At 36.0% G+C, this 13,626-nt stretch overlaps 2 protein-coding genes across 2 annotated transcripts in view; both read right to left on the bottom strand.

The window, feature by feature from the left end:
- The window catches only part of LOC125659958 (uncharacterized), a 141,595-nt gene that overhangs the window by 119,265 nt on the left and 8,704 nt on the right, over positions 1 to 13,626 (bottom strand). The window lies entirely within an intron of this gene.
- Positions 1 to 13,626, bottom strand: part of LOC125659283 (uncharacterized) — a 53,868-nt gene that overhangs the window by 31,738 nt on the left and 8,504 nt on the right. Inside the window, exons 2-7 of the mRNA XM_056150618.1 lie at positions 11,396 to 11,674; positions 10,530 to 10,658; positions 9,546 to 9,674; positions 8,203 to 8,697; positions 7,697 to 7,888; positions 1,400 to 1,635 (exon numbers count right to left, since the gene is read on the bottom strand). Coding sequence (XP_056006593.1) covers positions 1,400 to 1,635; positions 7,697 to 7,888; positions 8,203 to 8,697; positions 9,546 to 9,674; positions 10,530 to 10,658; positions 11,396 to 11,501 — 1,287 coding nt within the window. The 5' untranslated portion in view covers positions 11,502 to 11,674. The remainder of the gene's footprint in view (positions 1 to 1,399; positions 1,636 to 7,696; positions 7,889 to 8,202; positions 8,698 to 9,545; positions 9,675 to 10,529; positions 10,659 to 11,395; positions 11,675 to 13,626) is intronic.

Genomic DNA, 13,626 nt, shown 5'->3' with positions numbered 1-13,626 from the left:
ACCTTGGTCTTTGACCTTTTAACCTAAATCAAAAGGGATCTTCTTCAAAGAATATAGAGTAATTGAATGAAATTTGATTGCAAAAACTGATTGACTTTCAGCGACATAGTCTGGAAATTACGGACACACTGATAAACGGATGGACAGATCCAAATCAACATCCCCTGCGAGGGACAAAAATAGAAATGTCACGATCATTGTGCAACAATGTTATGCTTATCAACATAAACTTTACAATGTAAAAACTTTGAACGACAATTTTTTCTTCTCACACATTTTCTGCGAATACATTGCCTTTTAGACCTTTGCCATGTCATATGCATTTATGATATTCATATTTAAAATAGCTCAGTCATCAAATTACCTGGGTTTAAATTCTGCCTACAACGGAATAGGTCACTAAAAGGTACTGTATTAGACGTTCTCGAATTCTTGGCATCTTAATGAAAGTGAATGATTTTTCGGATGAGACCTCAAAAGCCAGATGTGTCAAGGATATATGTGTGGCTTTAGAAATGTGTCAAGGATATATGTGTGACTTTAGAAATGTGTCAAGGATATATGTGTGACTTTTGGCAAGATAAGGAACCCTTACCACAGTTCCAAGGTTCTGTATCAAGGACGTAGATATAGGTACATGTATATGCAATCTGTAATATAACTCGTCGCACTAAACATTCGATACACGATAATATGTTCTGTGTATTACATTTTTTAATCGAGATAGCTTACTGATGAATAAATTAAAGTTACAGGGGTTTCATCAGTCTAGTTTAAAGTCAACATTTTGCAATTCTATGGTCGTTTTAATGATATAATTTGCAAATACAACCTACCATTTGATCAAACGCTGTCTGTCGTGTTCCAACCAATTTTTAGACTGCGTTCTTTACCTAATGACTTAACTACGAATTACTCCGTTTGCCTGATATAGATATAGGGCGGATGTGACAGGTGAAAATGAAATACTTACTTCTCTCAAGCACTTGATCCCATCTCTGTTGTTTTCAGAGGTCTACGTTTTTTCTATTCTCAATTTTGTACTCTTTATAAGATATGTGAGATTGATCACTCACTGTTCGTTATCTTCAGTTTTCCATTAGCTCTGAGGTGTTCATAAGTCATTTTATTCCAACTGGAATGTTTAACTACAGTCAAACAAAACCGTTGTAAACAATTCACCCTTTTGAAATACACAACAATTAATTTATGAGATTATGATTACCCAAATTTTTTCTTCAAGGAAGGCCACTCCTAGGCCCTTAATATGGAATGCTACTGCATTTCTTAAAATTTCATGTTATATTCTGGCATAGTTGGAATTTTGTTTCCACGATTACAAATTACTCACCTATGATACATTGTATCCACACATACAACACAAGGAAAGAGCACAAACCTGAGAAAGACATGTCCATTTTGAATTGAATGTTGATTGATCCATGGACGTTTTACCATGACATAAAGAATTCCTAGCGAATCTTATTCTTTCCACATCGTCCCCCTTTGAGATGTCAGCAGGATTTGGTTCCTTATTCCATCCACTCGTTGGAGGTGTGATTTTCACTGTGTTACGCAGCAGGGTGTACAGAAGAGATGTATCAAAGTCTGCTGAGGTCACAGGTCCCCTGGCACCTACAGTAAAATTCACAAAAAATATATTAAAATTTGTTGCGGTAACTGGTTCATTTGCATCTACTTTATGGTATTGACAATGCATTTATCGAAGTATGTTGAGGTAACCGGTCTACCGGTACCTACAGTAAAGCGTACAAAAGATCTATTGAAACCCTTTGAGGTAACCATTTCACCGACACCAACTTAAGAATATGTTCAAAAGACTCATCAAAAGTATGTTGAAGTAACTGGTTTATCGACACTTACAGTAGCACATAGAAGAGAAACTATTATGTCAAAGTGTTGAGGTAAAGGTTTTATATGCAAATACTCCAGTGTTTAAAAGATATTCACCAATGCCTGTGGAGGTAACTGGTTCACCTGTATCTACATTAAGGTGTACAAGAATATATGTGTCAACTAGTGTTGAGGTAAGCGGTATACCTGCGCCAACAGTAGGGTGTAGAATAGAAACTGTATACAGGGGAATATTTGTACCCATTTTATTTTCAGCCCTTTCAATGTCGTTGCCTTACGAAAAAGAAATGTATCTTAGGACAGAACTGTGTCGAAACAAATTAAAACGTATTGAAACCGTTTGGAAATGTAAAAGGTTGAGAGATGAAGAAAAAGCCATGGGACGAAAACAACTTTGTTTCTAATACATATCAGACCCTAAAACAGGTGTAAAAGGAGGTTCATCAGTGTTTGTTGATGTAACTGGTCCACAGGTAAACACAATGAGGTAATTGATCTACTGGTACTCACAGGTTGTACAAATATATCACATGTACCTTCATTAGATAATCGAAAAGAGATATAATGTATGTTAATATGTTAAAGCTGACATGAATTAATAAATACGTACACCTTTCTCATCTTACCCGCCATATTTCTCTCAGGTAGCCTAATTTACTCTATCCGTATATACCCCAAATATGATTGTCACACCTGAGTGATTTTTCTAGGTGGACTCGACCAGTGCACATCTCCGATAGTAATATATAGGGAATGAGAAACAAATAAAATCACATTTTAAAACATTTAATTCGATTGCCTCTGCCCAAGTGAATGAATCGTAGATTTTCACTGCCTCGTGGGTCATGTTGGCTAGCAACATTCCAACTTTTCGTTTACCGGGTTTGTCATCAAAACCTTGGGCATCTAAGTGTACTAAAAAATTACGTTTGTAACGCTGCCATTCTTGGGCTCCTGTATTTGGATCCGCAGGATTAAAATCGGGTATAGTCTTAATCTTGTTTCCTGCCATTTGTGAGTTTAGTCTATAAACTATTTATCTGCGTAATTTTTTGTACAAACCAGTGTCTCTGTGTGGAGCAATGAGTTAAGATTCTGACACCATGTAATATCATGATGGAGGCAGCCATCGTGGTAAACAGGAAGTCTTTATTGATACCCAACATGCCCAATACAATACCAACATTTCAAGAAGGATAACTCTAATTCAGTATATTGCAATAGGGAATGAGAAACAAATAAAATCACATTTTAAAACATTATGCTTTGCTCAAAATTACAAAATATTTATTGTATACCAATGCTACATTCTGGAAATTTAGATAAGTTAGACAAAAAAAAAAAAACACAAAAAAAAACGAGAAGCTTTTCTTCCATACTTGCAAGTGCATGCAAGTATTTGCAGTTTCTTATCAAATAAATGCGGAGAAACCATTTGCCAATTATATACTGATAGAGTGGTATAATCAAAGAGCATAAAATATATCATTTATATCAATTCTTGCAAAATAAAGGTGCATGACATATGCATAATATGTAATGCACACGGTATGGTCGCCAAAAAAAAAAACACCATATCAAATACGGGCGCCTATCTAACAGGTATCGGAGATGTGCACTTACCGAAAATATTAAGATTCTCTTTATTCTGATAAATCCACGAAACAAAATGATATACTCCATTTGTATCTCGTTAGAACTTTACAACACGTTGTCATTCCATTATACAGTCTGCGACACACTTCACCCGTGCCAAACAGGGTGTCTTCAATCAGGGGAGATGTCAGAGTCGAAAATTGTTCCTGTATTGAATGCTTGTCTGGTCCAGGGTTTTGCAGTTTATAGAAATCGGGAATCTAATATCTGGTTGGATATATTGCGTGCACAATTCAAAATTTATCGATGATCATATACAAACTTGGATATACAAATAAGGGAATAATGATCGAAAATATACTTCTGTGTGAAAATGCGTGTATTACATTTGCAATCCATAATAAACAGTTGATTACACAAAGACACATATAAAAGGAAATGTATAAACGAAAATATAGCTTTGTTGTCTCTTTTGGAACCACATAATTATTTACAGTCTCGGTATACAAGGTGAAGATAACGAGCATTGATCAATCTCATAACTCCTATAAGCAATACAAAATAGATAGTTGGGCAAACACGGACCCCTGGACACACCAGAGGTGGGATCAGGTGCCTAGGAGGAGTAAGCATCCCCTGTTGACCGGTCACACCCGCCGTGAGCCCTATATCCTGATCAATTAAACGGGGTTATCCGCAGTCGAAATCAGTGTGCCAAGAACGGCTTAACAATCGGTATGAAACATGTCAGACAGCATTTGACCCATTGCGAGGTTGTACTGACGAACTAGATCGTTATAACGACCATAGAATTTGCGAAATGATGACTTCAATCGAGACTGTTGAAACCCCTGTACCATCAACTTGTTTGTCAGTAGCTTACCTCGATTTAAAAACTGACCGTACGCAGAACAAGCTCTTGCATATCGAATCAGATGATATATATAAACACCATATTCAGGTGATAGTGGAATATTGCTACATAAATATGGGAAGTTGACGATGGAGAAGCTGTATGTCAATATTCATTGATTGAACAGATGAGAGAGAGAGAGAGAGAGAGAGAGAGAGAGAGAGCATCCTACTTCGATTTACAATATATCATTTCACATAAGGAAAGAAAATTGATCCCTGATATAAATGTAAGCTTACAAGCATTAAAAATGTCCAGCTATTTAAAAATTTGTGATTGACAATATATTGGAAACTTACAGGAGTTGATGCTTATAATTGAATTCATTATAAATTAAAAAACAATATTAGCTTGAACTGTGCATGTAGAAAATACTGACTTTGTATGTTAGAATAACGGGAAAAAAGTAAATTGTCAAAAAAGTGGGGAGAGCAGACCAGCCTTCCTGCCCACCCCAACCCCCTGTATACGTGCCTGAAACAACATACCAATTCATGCTGAAAGAAAAGCGCATATCTGCATTTCATTAAATTCCAAAGGAGCTCGAATTTATGTGTTCCCCTATTAATTATTTTGTATGCAAGATTCGTTCCTGAATTTAGAATCATGCTTTCGGTCAGAGCAGAAATGAATTCATTTTGAAGTACATCTAGTTTGAATGCAAATGTTGGGTTCCTTCTTTTAATTTCATCAGACTCATTAGAACCCCCTCACCCAAACTATACAGCTTTGTTTTTATTGATATCTAAATCGATATAAATGAATCCGGATATAATTTATATAATGTTTTTTCGTGATCATATAGATATTGATACTAATAATGAAAAAAGAAAATGTTTATACTCTTGCCTTTTGCATATCCTACTAATGCAATACAGTATATTGACATTGTATCATATCAAATAAAACGTCAATACGAATTTTACTGATTTATGAATACTAACATCTTATCGAATACATTTGAATTTTAAATTTCGACGTACAGCGGTATGGCCATTGCGCCAGATCTACGAAATGAAAATATTTATGAATAAATTACACTCAAGCCTGAAAGTAATCAGTATGGCATGTTACAGAAACGTTAAAACACACAAATGCTATAGTCCTGCAATGCATGCATACGATTTTTCTGAATACATGTATTTATGTATTCGCGAATGAAGTTCCTACGCTTGAAAATATCTTGGTCTTTATGCATTTTGTTTTGTGATTTTGGTTTACCATTCCTTACACTGTGTAAATGAAGGAAAACTTGATAAACGGTACAATTCTACACCATACAATTAGTATACATGCATGTGTTGCAAAGCAAAATGTACATGTAATAACCAGACATGTATCGTCATTTTTCATAGGGGGGGGGGGGTACAACAGGGGGGGGGGGGGGGGGGGGGGAATGGAATATTGGATTCTTCAAAATTTCTTGCCATTCAAAATAATAATTTAAAAAGATGAACGAAAACAGCAATAAAATAAAACAACACACCCAAACAAACCAAAATGTTTTGTCCGATGTTCAAAGTCCTAATGTGGGTGTGAAGGGTTAAAGAGTCTTTTACTTTGACTGCACAATAATTTCCCCCTACACTTCATTTTCTTTAATCGTTGGGGTGGGATGGGGTGGTTAGAGTCCTCTACTATGAGTGCCTCATAATATCTTCATTTTCTTAATTGGTGGTGGTGTGTGTCTTCTACTATTATATCAGAACTTTCAAGCTGGGGTCAAGTGGGGGAGGGGTTGTCACTCACTATATCTTTTATTTGCATTACAAAATAACAAAAAATGGAGATTGTTATTAAAGGTGGGGTACAGACACTTTTGTCCCCTCACCTTGATTCTATGTGCTTGATAACAACGCATACTATGATAAACTCGATTACTACCTTTTGCTTTAGTACAATTAATTTGCGTCGGGTTCAAGGCAGAATGTAATAACGCAAAATGACATAAATATATAAGATCTATATAGCGCCAAATTAGCATGAAATGAAGTAATTGAAAATAACATTATTTAAAGATGTTTAATTTTTAATTATTGCGTGCTTTAAGTGAATCAAATAGATCTGTATTATCAATTAATGAGAGCAATATTGAGTTACTAGTACTGTTCTCTTTTATTGAATTAACGATATCATTTGTCTTAATAAGAGCGCAATTATTACAAGTTTATCGGTTCTCTCTCTCTCTCTCTCTCTCTCTCTCTCTCTCTCTCTCTCTCTCTCATCCCATACACTCGTAGTGTTGTATATGCAAATTATGTATGCATAAACAATTTATGTACCTAAATGATTTCCTGATTTATAAATCTCCAATACTCTGACCAATAAATCATATGGTATAAGGATTCATGCACAATACAGGGTCAATATTATACTCTGATACTTCCCCTGATTGAAGATAGCTGATCGGCACGGGCTAAGTGTGTCGCAATCTGTACAATGGACAATGTTGTTTACTGTTGGAATGCAAATGGAGTTTATCGTTTTGTTTTATGGATTATGCAAATAAAGGGAGTTTTACTACTACTTAGAGTATTTTCGACAAGTATACACGTACATCTGCGGTCCTTTACAGATATTACGAGTAGACCCAGGTAAATAATTGTCGTCCGCATTCGATGCGTTTTCATGGCGAGCATACATGCCATGTTTATAAGTACAGTAGTATTTATGTATTTGCCTTTTACTTGAAGTAATTGTGAATGGTATAGATTGTATACCTTTTGCTTATTCCATTTTATCAATAGATAATAGATGAAATGCATGTATTTTTCCACATTTTTGTATAGTTTTGACATATTTACTGCAAATGTACGCACATTCACGTAAAGAAAAGGCATTCTATATATATTTATCCAAATATATATATTTAGAATGATTTACTACTGTACGATATGTTTGTTATAATTTGAGCACTGCGTGGTGTTCCAAAACGTGATTTCATTTCTTCTTGATGTCCTATAAATTAGTATCGGAGATGTACGTGTTGCCTATCGAAGCTACCCGCACAGGTAAATCGACACTGATGTGAAATGAAGCGTAGCAAAGCTCGTCCCCTTATATACCATGCGAACCCTGATACATATAATAATAGAAACTATAACTAATATGGCGGATCAGCAGAGAAATGTGGCGGACATATAGAATTATACTATATTTATTAATTCATGTCAGCTTTAATGTATGGTTTTGTGACTGTTTCATAGGTTTAAACAGCACAAAACCCAGTCTTAGGTATAACTATGACCTTGTGCAAAATGAACATTAGATACCTTGATTGTGGATCTATATATTCAATTATAAACTTCTTACCCGGATATAGGATGGCCTTCTGTTGCGCTGTACAGTGTTTTAATTTTGGTTTTACATTCTGTAGGTGATTTGTCAGAGACATAGGATTGACAAATGAATCGAACAGAATCCGCAAGGCCTGGGTACCAAGCTGAGCCAGAAGAAAGTATCGTAGGAAATTGTTCTCTTCATCTGTAATTGTGTTTTGTGTGCCTAAAATACATATGCAGATAAAACAATCAAAACAAAGGCAGAAACCACTGTAGATGTTGTTGTGAGACGATTTTTTATAGATCGCATTTAAATATACATATTACTTATCAGTTTTCAGGTATCTGGGAGTTAAAATTTCTAACTAACTGGAGAGAAGACATTCGGACCATATGCTATAGCATGAATATGGTTATCATATATCTTTGCACACAAATACCATGCCATTAATATGTCATCATTAAGCAAATCTGGTGAAAATTAACAAAATGTGAAATAAAGTCTGAGACAAATCTCCACGTTCTGTTGCTACTCACAATGCACACAATGGGCAGGGACTGGTAAAACGTTACTTCCTGTTGGAGCCGATGTGGAAACACACGGTACGCTGAATGTCGTTAACGTATGGCTGGGTGTTGTCGTGGTGTTTGACAAGAGATTGACTGCAGAAGAAAAGACCAGACAGGATGTTGATGATGAGGTGGCTGTTGTTGCAGGGTTCTGTATCGCTGATACTGTTGTTGAAACTGAGGCAGTGATTGATGTTGCTGAAGTTACTGCTGTTGTTACGATCGTTGACAGACCTGCTGTAGTTGTTGCTGGTATTGCTGTCGTTGGTATCGGTGTTGCTAATACAGCAATACTTGCTGTTGATCCAACATTCAGTGAAGACGAACTGATAGCTGACGAGGTCCGTGTCTGAGACGACTGACATGATGTCGTCTGACAGACAGAGGGACTACTGGTTGTGACAGACGTGTGAGGTTGTGTACCGGAGGCAATAGAAACTACGACAGACACTTCTGTGTGCGCTAGACACAAATAAAATATTTCTTTGAAACATGAAAACAATAAAAGAAAATATTGTAATATTCAGGTTATAACCGATGGTAGCTCAGTAGTTACAGCGTTCGCTACGTAACTTGGAGGTCATGAGCCCATATCGTTGGTAATTTGGTTGTTTGTTTTACGCCTCCTCGAGAATTTTTCACTTCTATTGAGACGTCACCAGCTGTAGGTGTAGTAACACAAATTTAGATCTATGCTTAGCGCTCAAGATCGTAGCAGTAAGGGTTATTTCACGTGCCAACGTTTGTCGCGACACGGGACGTCCGTTTTCAAGGTCTTATCCTTAAGACCGTGATTCTCACCTCTAAATGCTGAACGTTTTGTGAAGGAACAATCACTACCCTATGTTGGGTTTGGGTGACCATGACACGACCCCCGGTTAGGTGAGCTACTGTGTGGCTGTGTCAAAACTAAATTGAAGGTAATGATTGTTTCTTCGCGAAGCGAAATGTATCAGAGATCAATATCATGGATATTTCGAGTATAACCTGAACATGGACCTCCCATGTCGTGAAAGGTGTACAAAGTTTATTAAAAAAAACCACAGTTACGACCCTGAGTGGTAAGAATTGGACTAAATTTGCAGTATTTCAAATCCAGCTGAAAATATCTTAATATGAATGAAAAATTCTGAAGAGCAACAATAACAAAAGTTCATATATAAGAATTATGGGTGTGCAAGCTCCCCGCCACCTCTAACAACATATACTCTATTTTCGTAGTTATCATGACAAAGACATTGTATAATGTGAAATTGTGTAACGCCTAGAGGTGTGCGTTACTGTCTTTACAACAGCTAGTTATAATTTACCATTTCTGACCCCTAATCTCATTTTCTTTGCCATAACATTTTCGTTTTCCAGCTTCCGTTTTCGCCCGGGACACGTGGTGTTGAAGGGGTGTATTCTACCTCGAGAACTTGTGTTTCTCTGTTCCCTCTCTACAATGTTAAGTGATCTGTTTAAACACACACGAGATTACAAATATTGCGAATTCGAAGCGTTTGTATTTCTATATCATCAAGCATTCCTTCCACTTCCTTTGTGAATACCTCAACAGGATCTATCAATGGTCATTACCATCACGATACCATTATGATAGAATGGCATGACATGATAAGTGTATACTGTCTGGGTTAAACATACAGAAGATTACCGTTATTGGATGCTTTGTGTCAGTAAATCACGTGTTCTATCAACTTTTTTTGCTTTAATGTTTTGTGAATTATTCAACAAGAGAAAAGAGCTCATATCACTGGTAATTTGGTTGTTTGTTTCACGTCTCCTCGAGAATTTTTCACTCCCATTGAGACGTCACCAGCTGTAAGTGTAGTAATACAAATTTCGATCTATGATTAGCGCTCAAGGTCGTAGCAGTAAGGGGTATTTCACGTGCCAAATTGAAGGTAATGATTGTTTTTTCGCCAATCGAAATATATCAGAAATCAATATCATGGATATTTCGGGTATAACCTGAAAATGGAGCTCCCATGTCGTGAAAGGTGTACAAAGTTTATTTAAAAACCCACAGTTACGACCCTGAGTGGTAAGAATTGGTCTAAATTTGCAGTGTTTCAAATACAGCTGGTAATATCTTAACATGAATGAACAATTCTGAAGAGCAACAATAACAAAAGTTCATATATAAGAATTATGGGTGTGCAAACTCCCGCCACCTCTAATGACATATACTCTATTTTCATAGACTTATCATTAGAAAGGCATTGTATAATGTAAACTCGTGTAACGTCTAAAGGTGTGCGTTACTGTCTTTACAACAGCTAGTTATAATTTACCATTTCTGACGCCTAATCTCATTTTCTTTGCCATAACATTTTCGTTTTCCAGCTTCCGTTTTCGCCCGGGACACGTGGTGTTGAAGGGATGTATTCTACATCGAGAGCTTGTGTTTCTCTGTCCCCTCTCTACAATGTTAGGTGTTTTGTTTAATACACGGGAGATTACAAATATTGCAAATTCGAAGCGTTTGTATTTCTATATCATCAAGCATTCTTTCCCTTCCTTTGTGAATACCTCAACAGGATCAATCAATGGTCATTACCATTATGATAGAATGGCACGGTATTATAAGTATATATGTGTCTGGGTAAACATACATAAGATTATCGTTATTGGATGATAGAATGGCATGACATGATAAGTGTATATGTGTCTGAGTTAAACATACAGAAGATTACCGTTATTTGATGCTTCGTGTCAGTAAATCACGAGTTCTATCAACTTTTACTGCTTTAATGTGTTGTGAATTATTCAGCAAGAACAATGACCAGAAAATATTTTTGACCGAAATGACATGAAATGTATATTAGATATTTCTCTAGGTAACGTAACATAAAATCATTATTATTCATTTATTCATGTATATAATTTCTGGATTTAGCAATCCATGTATACTAATGTTTACATTTCTAACTGTTTTGTCTGCGATTAATGTGTTAATGTCCCAAAAACTTCCTCAGTTCATGCAATGTGAAAGACCAGTAGCTGGGGACTATTGGAATTGGGATGGAGTGCTATGTGTCTCTCAATTTTTTATCCTTGTCTTGTTTGATTAGTATGTGAGGAAATTAACTATGGTGGAAACGTTTTAGCTCGTGCATAACGACTTCACAGTTCCTTAAGTATATCAATAAGTATTTACCTCGCTTCAGTCGTGCTACCTCAGTCAATATCTTATATCTTTGATCAAATATGTCGATCCCTACTTCAAGAAGATCTGCATGATTTAGATCCATTAACATCTCCATAGTGATGCGTTGTTGGGAAAACAAAGGAATTAAACTTTTTTCATCGATCCTCCACAAAAGTTTAGATACGATCTTGTCTTCACATTTAGGTGTTTTTCTTCTGCCCGTTGTATCATCGTCTTTATCATCACTCCCTTAATCGCCTTTGCTACTTTTGCTGTTCCCTTTTTCACCTATATAAACAGAAACAGCGAAAATGCAACGGAAAACATCAAAAGTTAAATTCGACCCTACCCCCCACCCCCAGTTGAAAACAAGGTTAGAAGAAATAAAAAAGAAAGAGGAAACCTTAGATGAGAACCTTCAGACCTTTCTCGAGGAACAAGCTGTAAATATATACAAAACAACTAGTTGAAATCCTTTGCAAGCGTGGGAAACCACAATGAAATAATATCGCATAGAGGAAGGACTTTTTAAATGCGTGTTTGATTTATTCCGCACTTGAATTGAATATTCAAATGGGTATGAGAACTTGAATAATTGCGTGCATTAGTTCTGCTATGGTTATTGATTTCATGTGCAGTAAACAAAACTTAATCATTAGAAAGTCACTTGGAGCTCCAAATGAAATGTTCTTTGTATACCATATCAAATGATCTCTCTCCGCATAGAAAATTAGATAATGGTTTCAGGTCTGCAATTGTAATCCGTCTTGTCGAATAGTTGAACAAAGACAAAATGAAAGGTCTTTCATAATTTCAAAATCTGAAACTCAGTGTTGCTAATGTGCTTACAGGTGGTGTACAACGTAATTTTGGTAAAATATTTTAGTCATAAGGCACAAACTTCCTAGAAGAGTCCCGGATCATTCGATGTCTGACATATTGGACAGTTTGCGACTTATTACTTACTTTCAAGATATGTATCACCACAAAACATGAACAACCAAAATAAAAACGTATTTGTGTTGATCCAATGTGTTTGTACATATCATTAACTGTAATTGAATTATCACAAAACGTCTTAACAGTGACTTCTATAATCACGGAATTTGGAACATCGAAAATATCCGGTGAATATCGTAGTTAAAAATGTATCGATGAGTCAGATCGTTGGTCTTGGGAGAGGGTGACCTTCATTGAATGATATGTATATATAATAAATATATTCCTCACACATGGCATCGGAGTAATAACTAATTAAAGAGCTTGATCAGGATGCATAAGACCCATGCATCACAGCGCCCAGCTGAACCACATAGCTTGCTAATACAGAGATAATATTGGGACATCCTGCTATTAGATCACACTAAATGTGTCAGGGTGCTTTTGTCTCATTTACACATGGCAGGGTTATAGGTTTGCCGTTGGAAAGATTCTAAAGAATTCTCACATTGATTTTGATATATTCTACTGTCATAAGGGGATGTCTTCCAAGTTGTAAAAAATAAAAAGAAGAATTAGATTTTATCGGTCACCCGAGTTTGCACAATTTCTAGTCTTCAGAAATCATTATGTTACCTGTTTGCTTTTCTACTTCTCCATTTTAGCTCACCTGTGCCGAAGTCTCAAGTGAGGTTTCCTAATCAAAATTTGTCCAGCGTCTATTGTCATCGTCGGGGTTAACTTTTCACATTTTCATTTTCTTCTCCAGAACAACAGGATCAATTCAATGAAATTTGATACAAATCATCCTTGGATGAAGGGGATTTCAATTTGTTCAAATAAAGGGTCACACTCCTTTAAAGGGAAGATAATCAGGAAAAGCCAAAAACAGAGTGATATCATTTAATAATCTTCTCAAGAATCACTGAGCCGGAAAAGAACTACACACGTTAACTATGGATTCCCCACCAACATTATCAACTCATATATTTTAAAAAGCGTTATAATTTTGCCAATCATATTTTTTAAAATATGTTATTTAATTTGATCATTTAAAATTCGTTGATAGAAGAGAAAGTTTCATCATTCCATGACAAAATTCTATTTTCTAGTTGAGTTCGAATATTAATGAAACAGTTTCCTTCTGCCGGATGTCCAGAAATACGGAAAGATCTTGGATGACATATAACGCATTTTCAATAAATGACTAACTTTCCCCCAAACTTAAGCCTCAGTTTCCATGGTTTTCAGAAGAATTTCATTGTCTCTGCTTTCCTGGAGCCTCAGATGTGTGGCCAAAC

The sequence above is a fragment of the Ostrea edulis genome, chromosome 9 (assembly GCF_947568905.1).
Source record: "Ostrea edulis chromosome 9, xbOstEdul1.1, whole genome shotgun sequence".
Lineage (NCBI taxonomy): Eukaryota > Metazoa > Mollusca > Bivalvia > Ostreida > Ostreidae > Ostrea > Ostrea edulis.
Note: the sequence above shows the minus strand (reverse complement) of the source record. Positions and strands in the feature narration are given on the sequence as shown.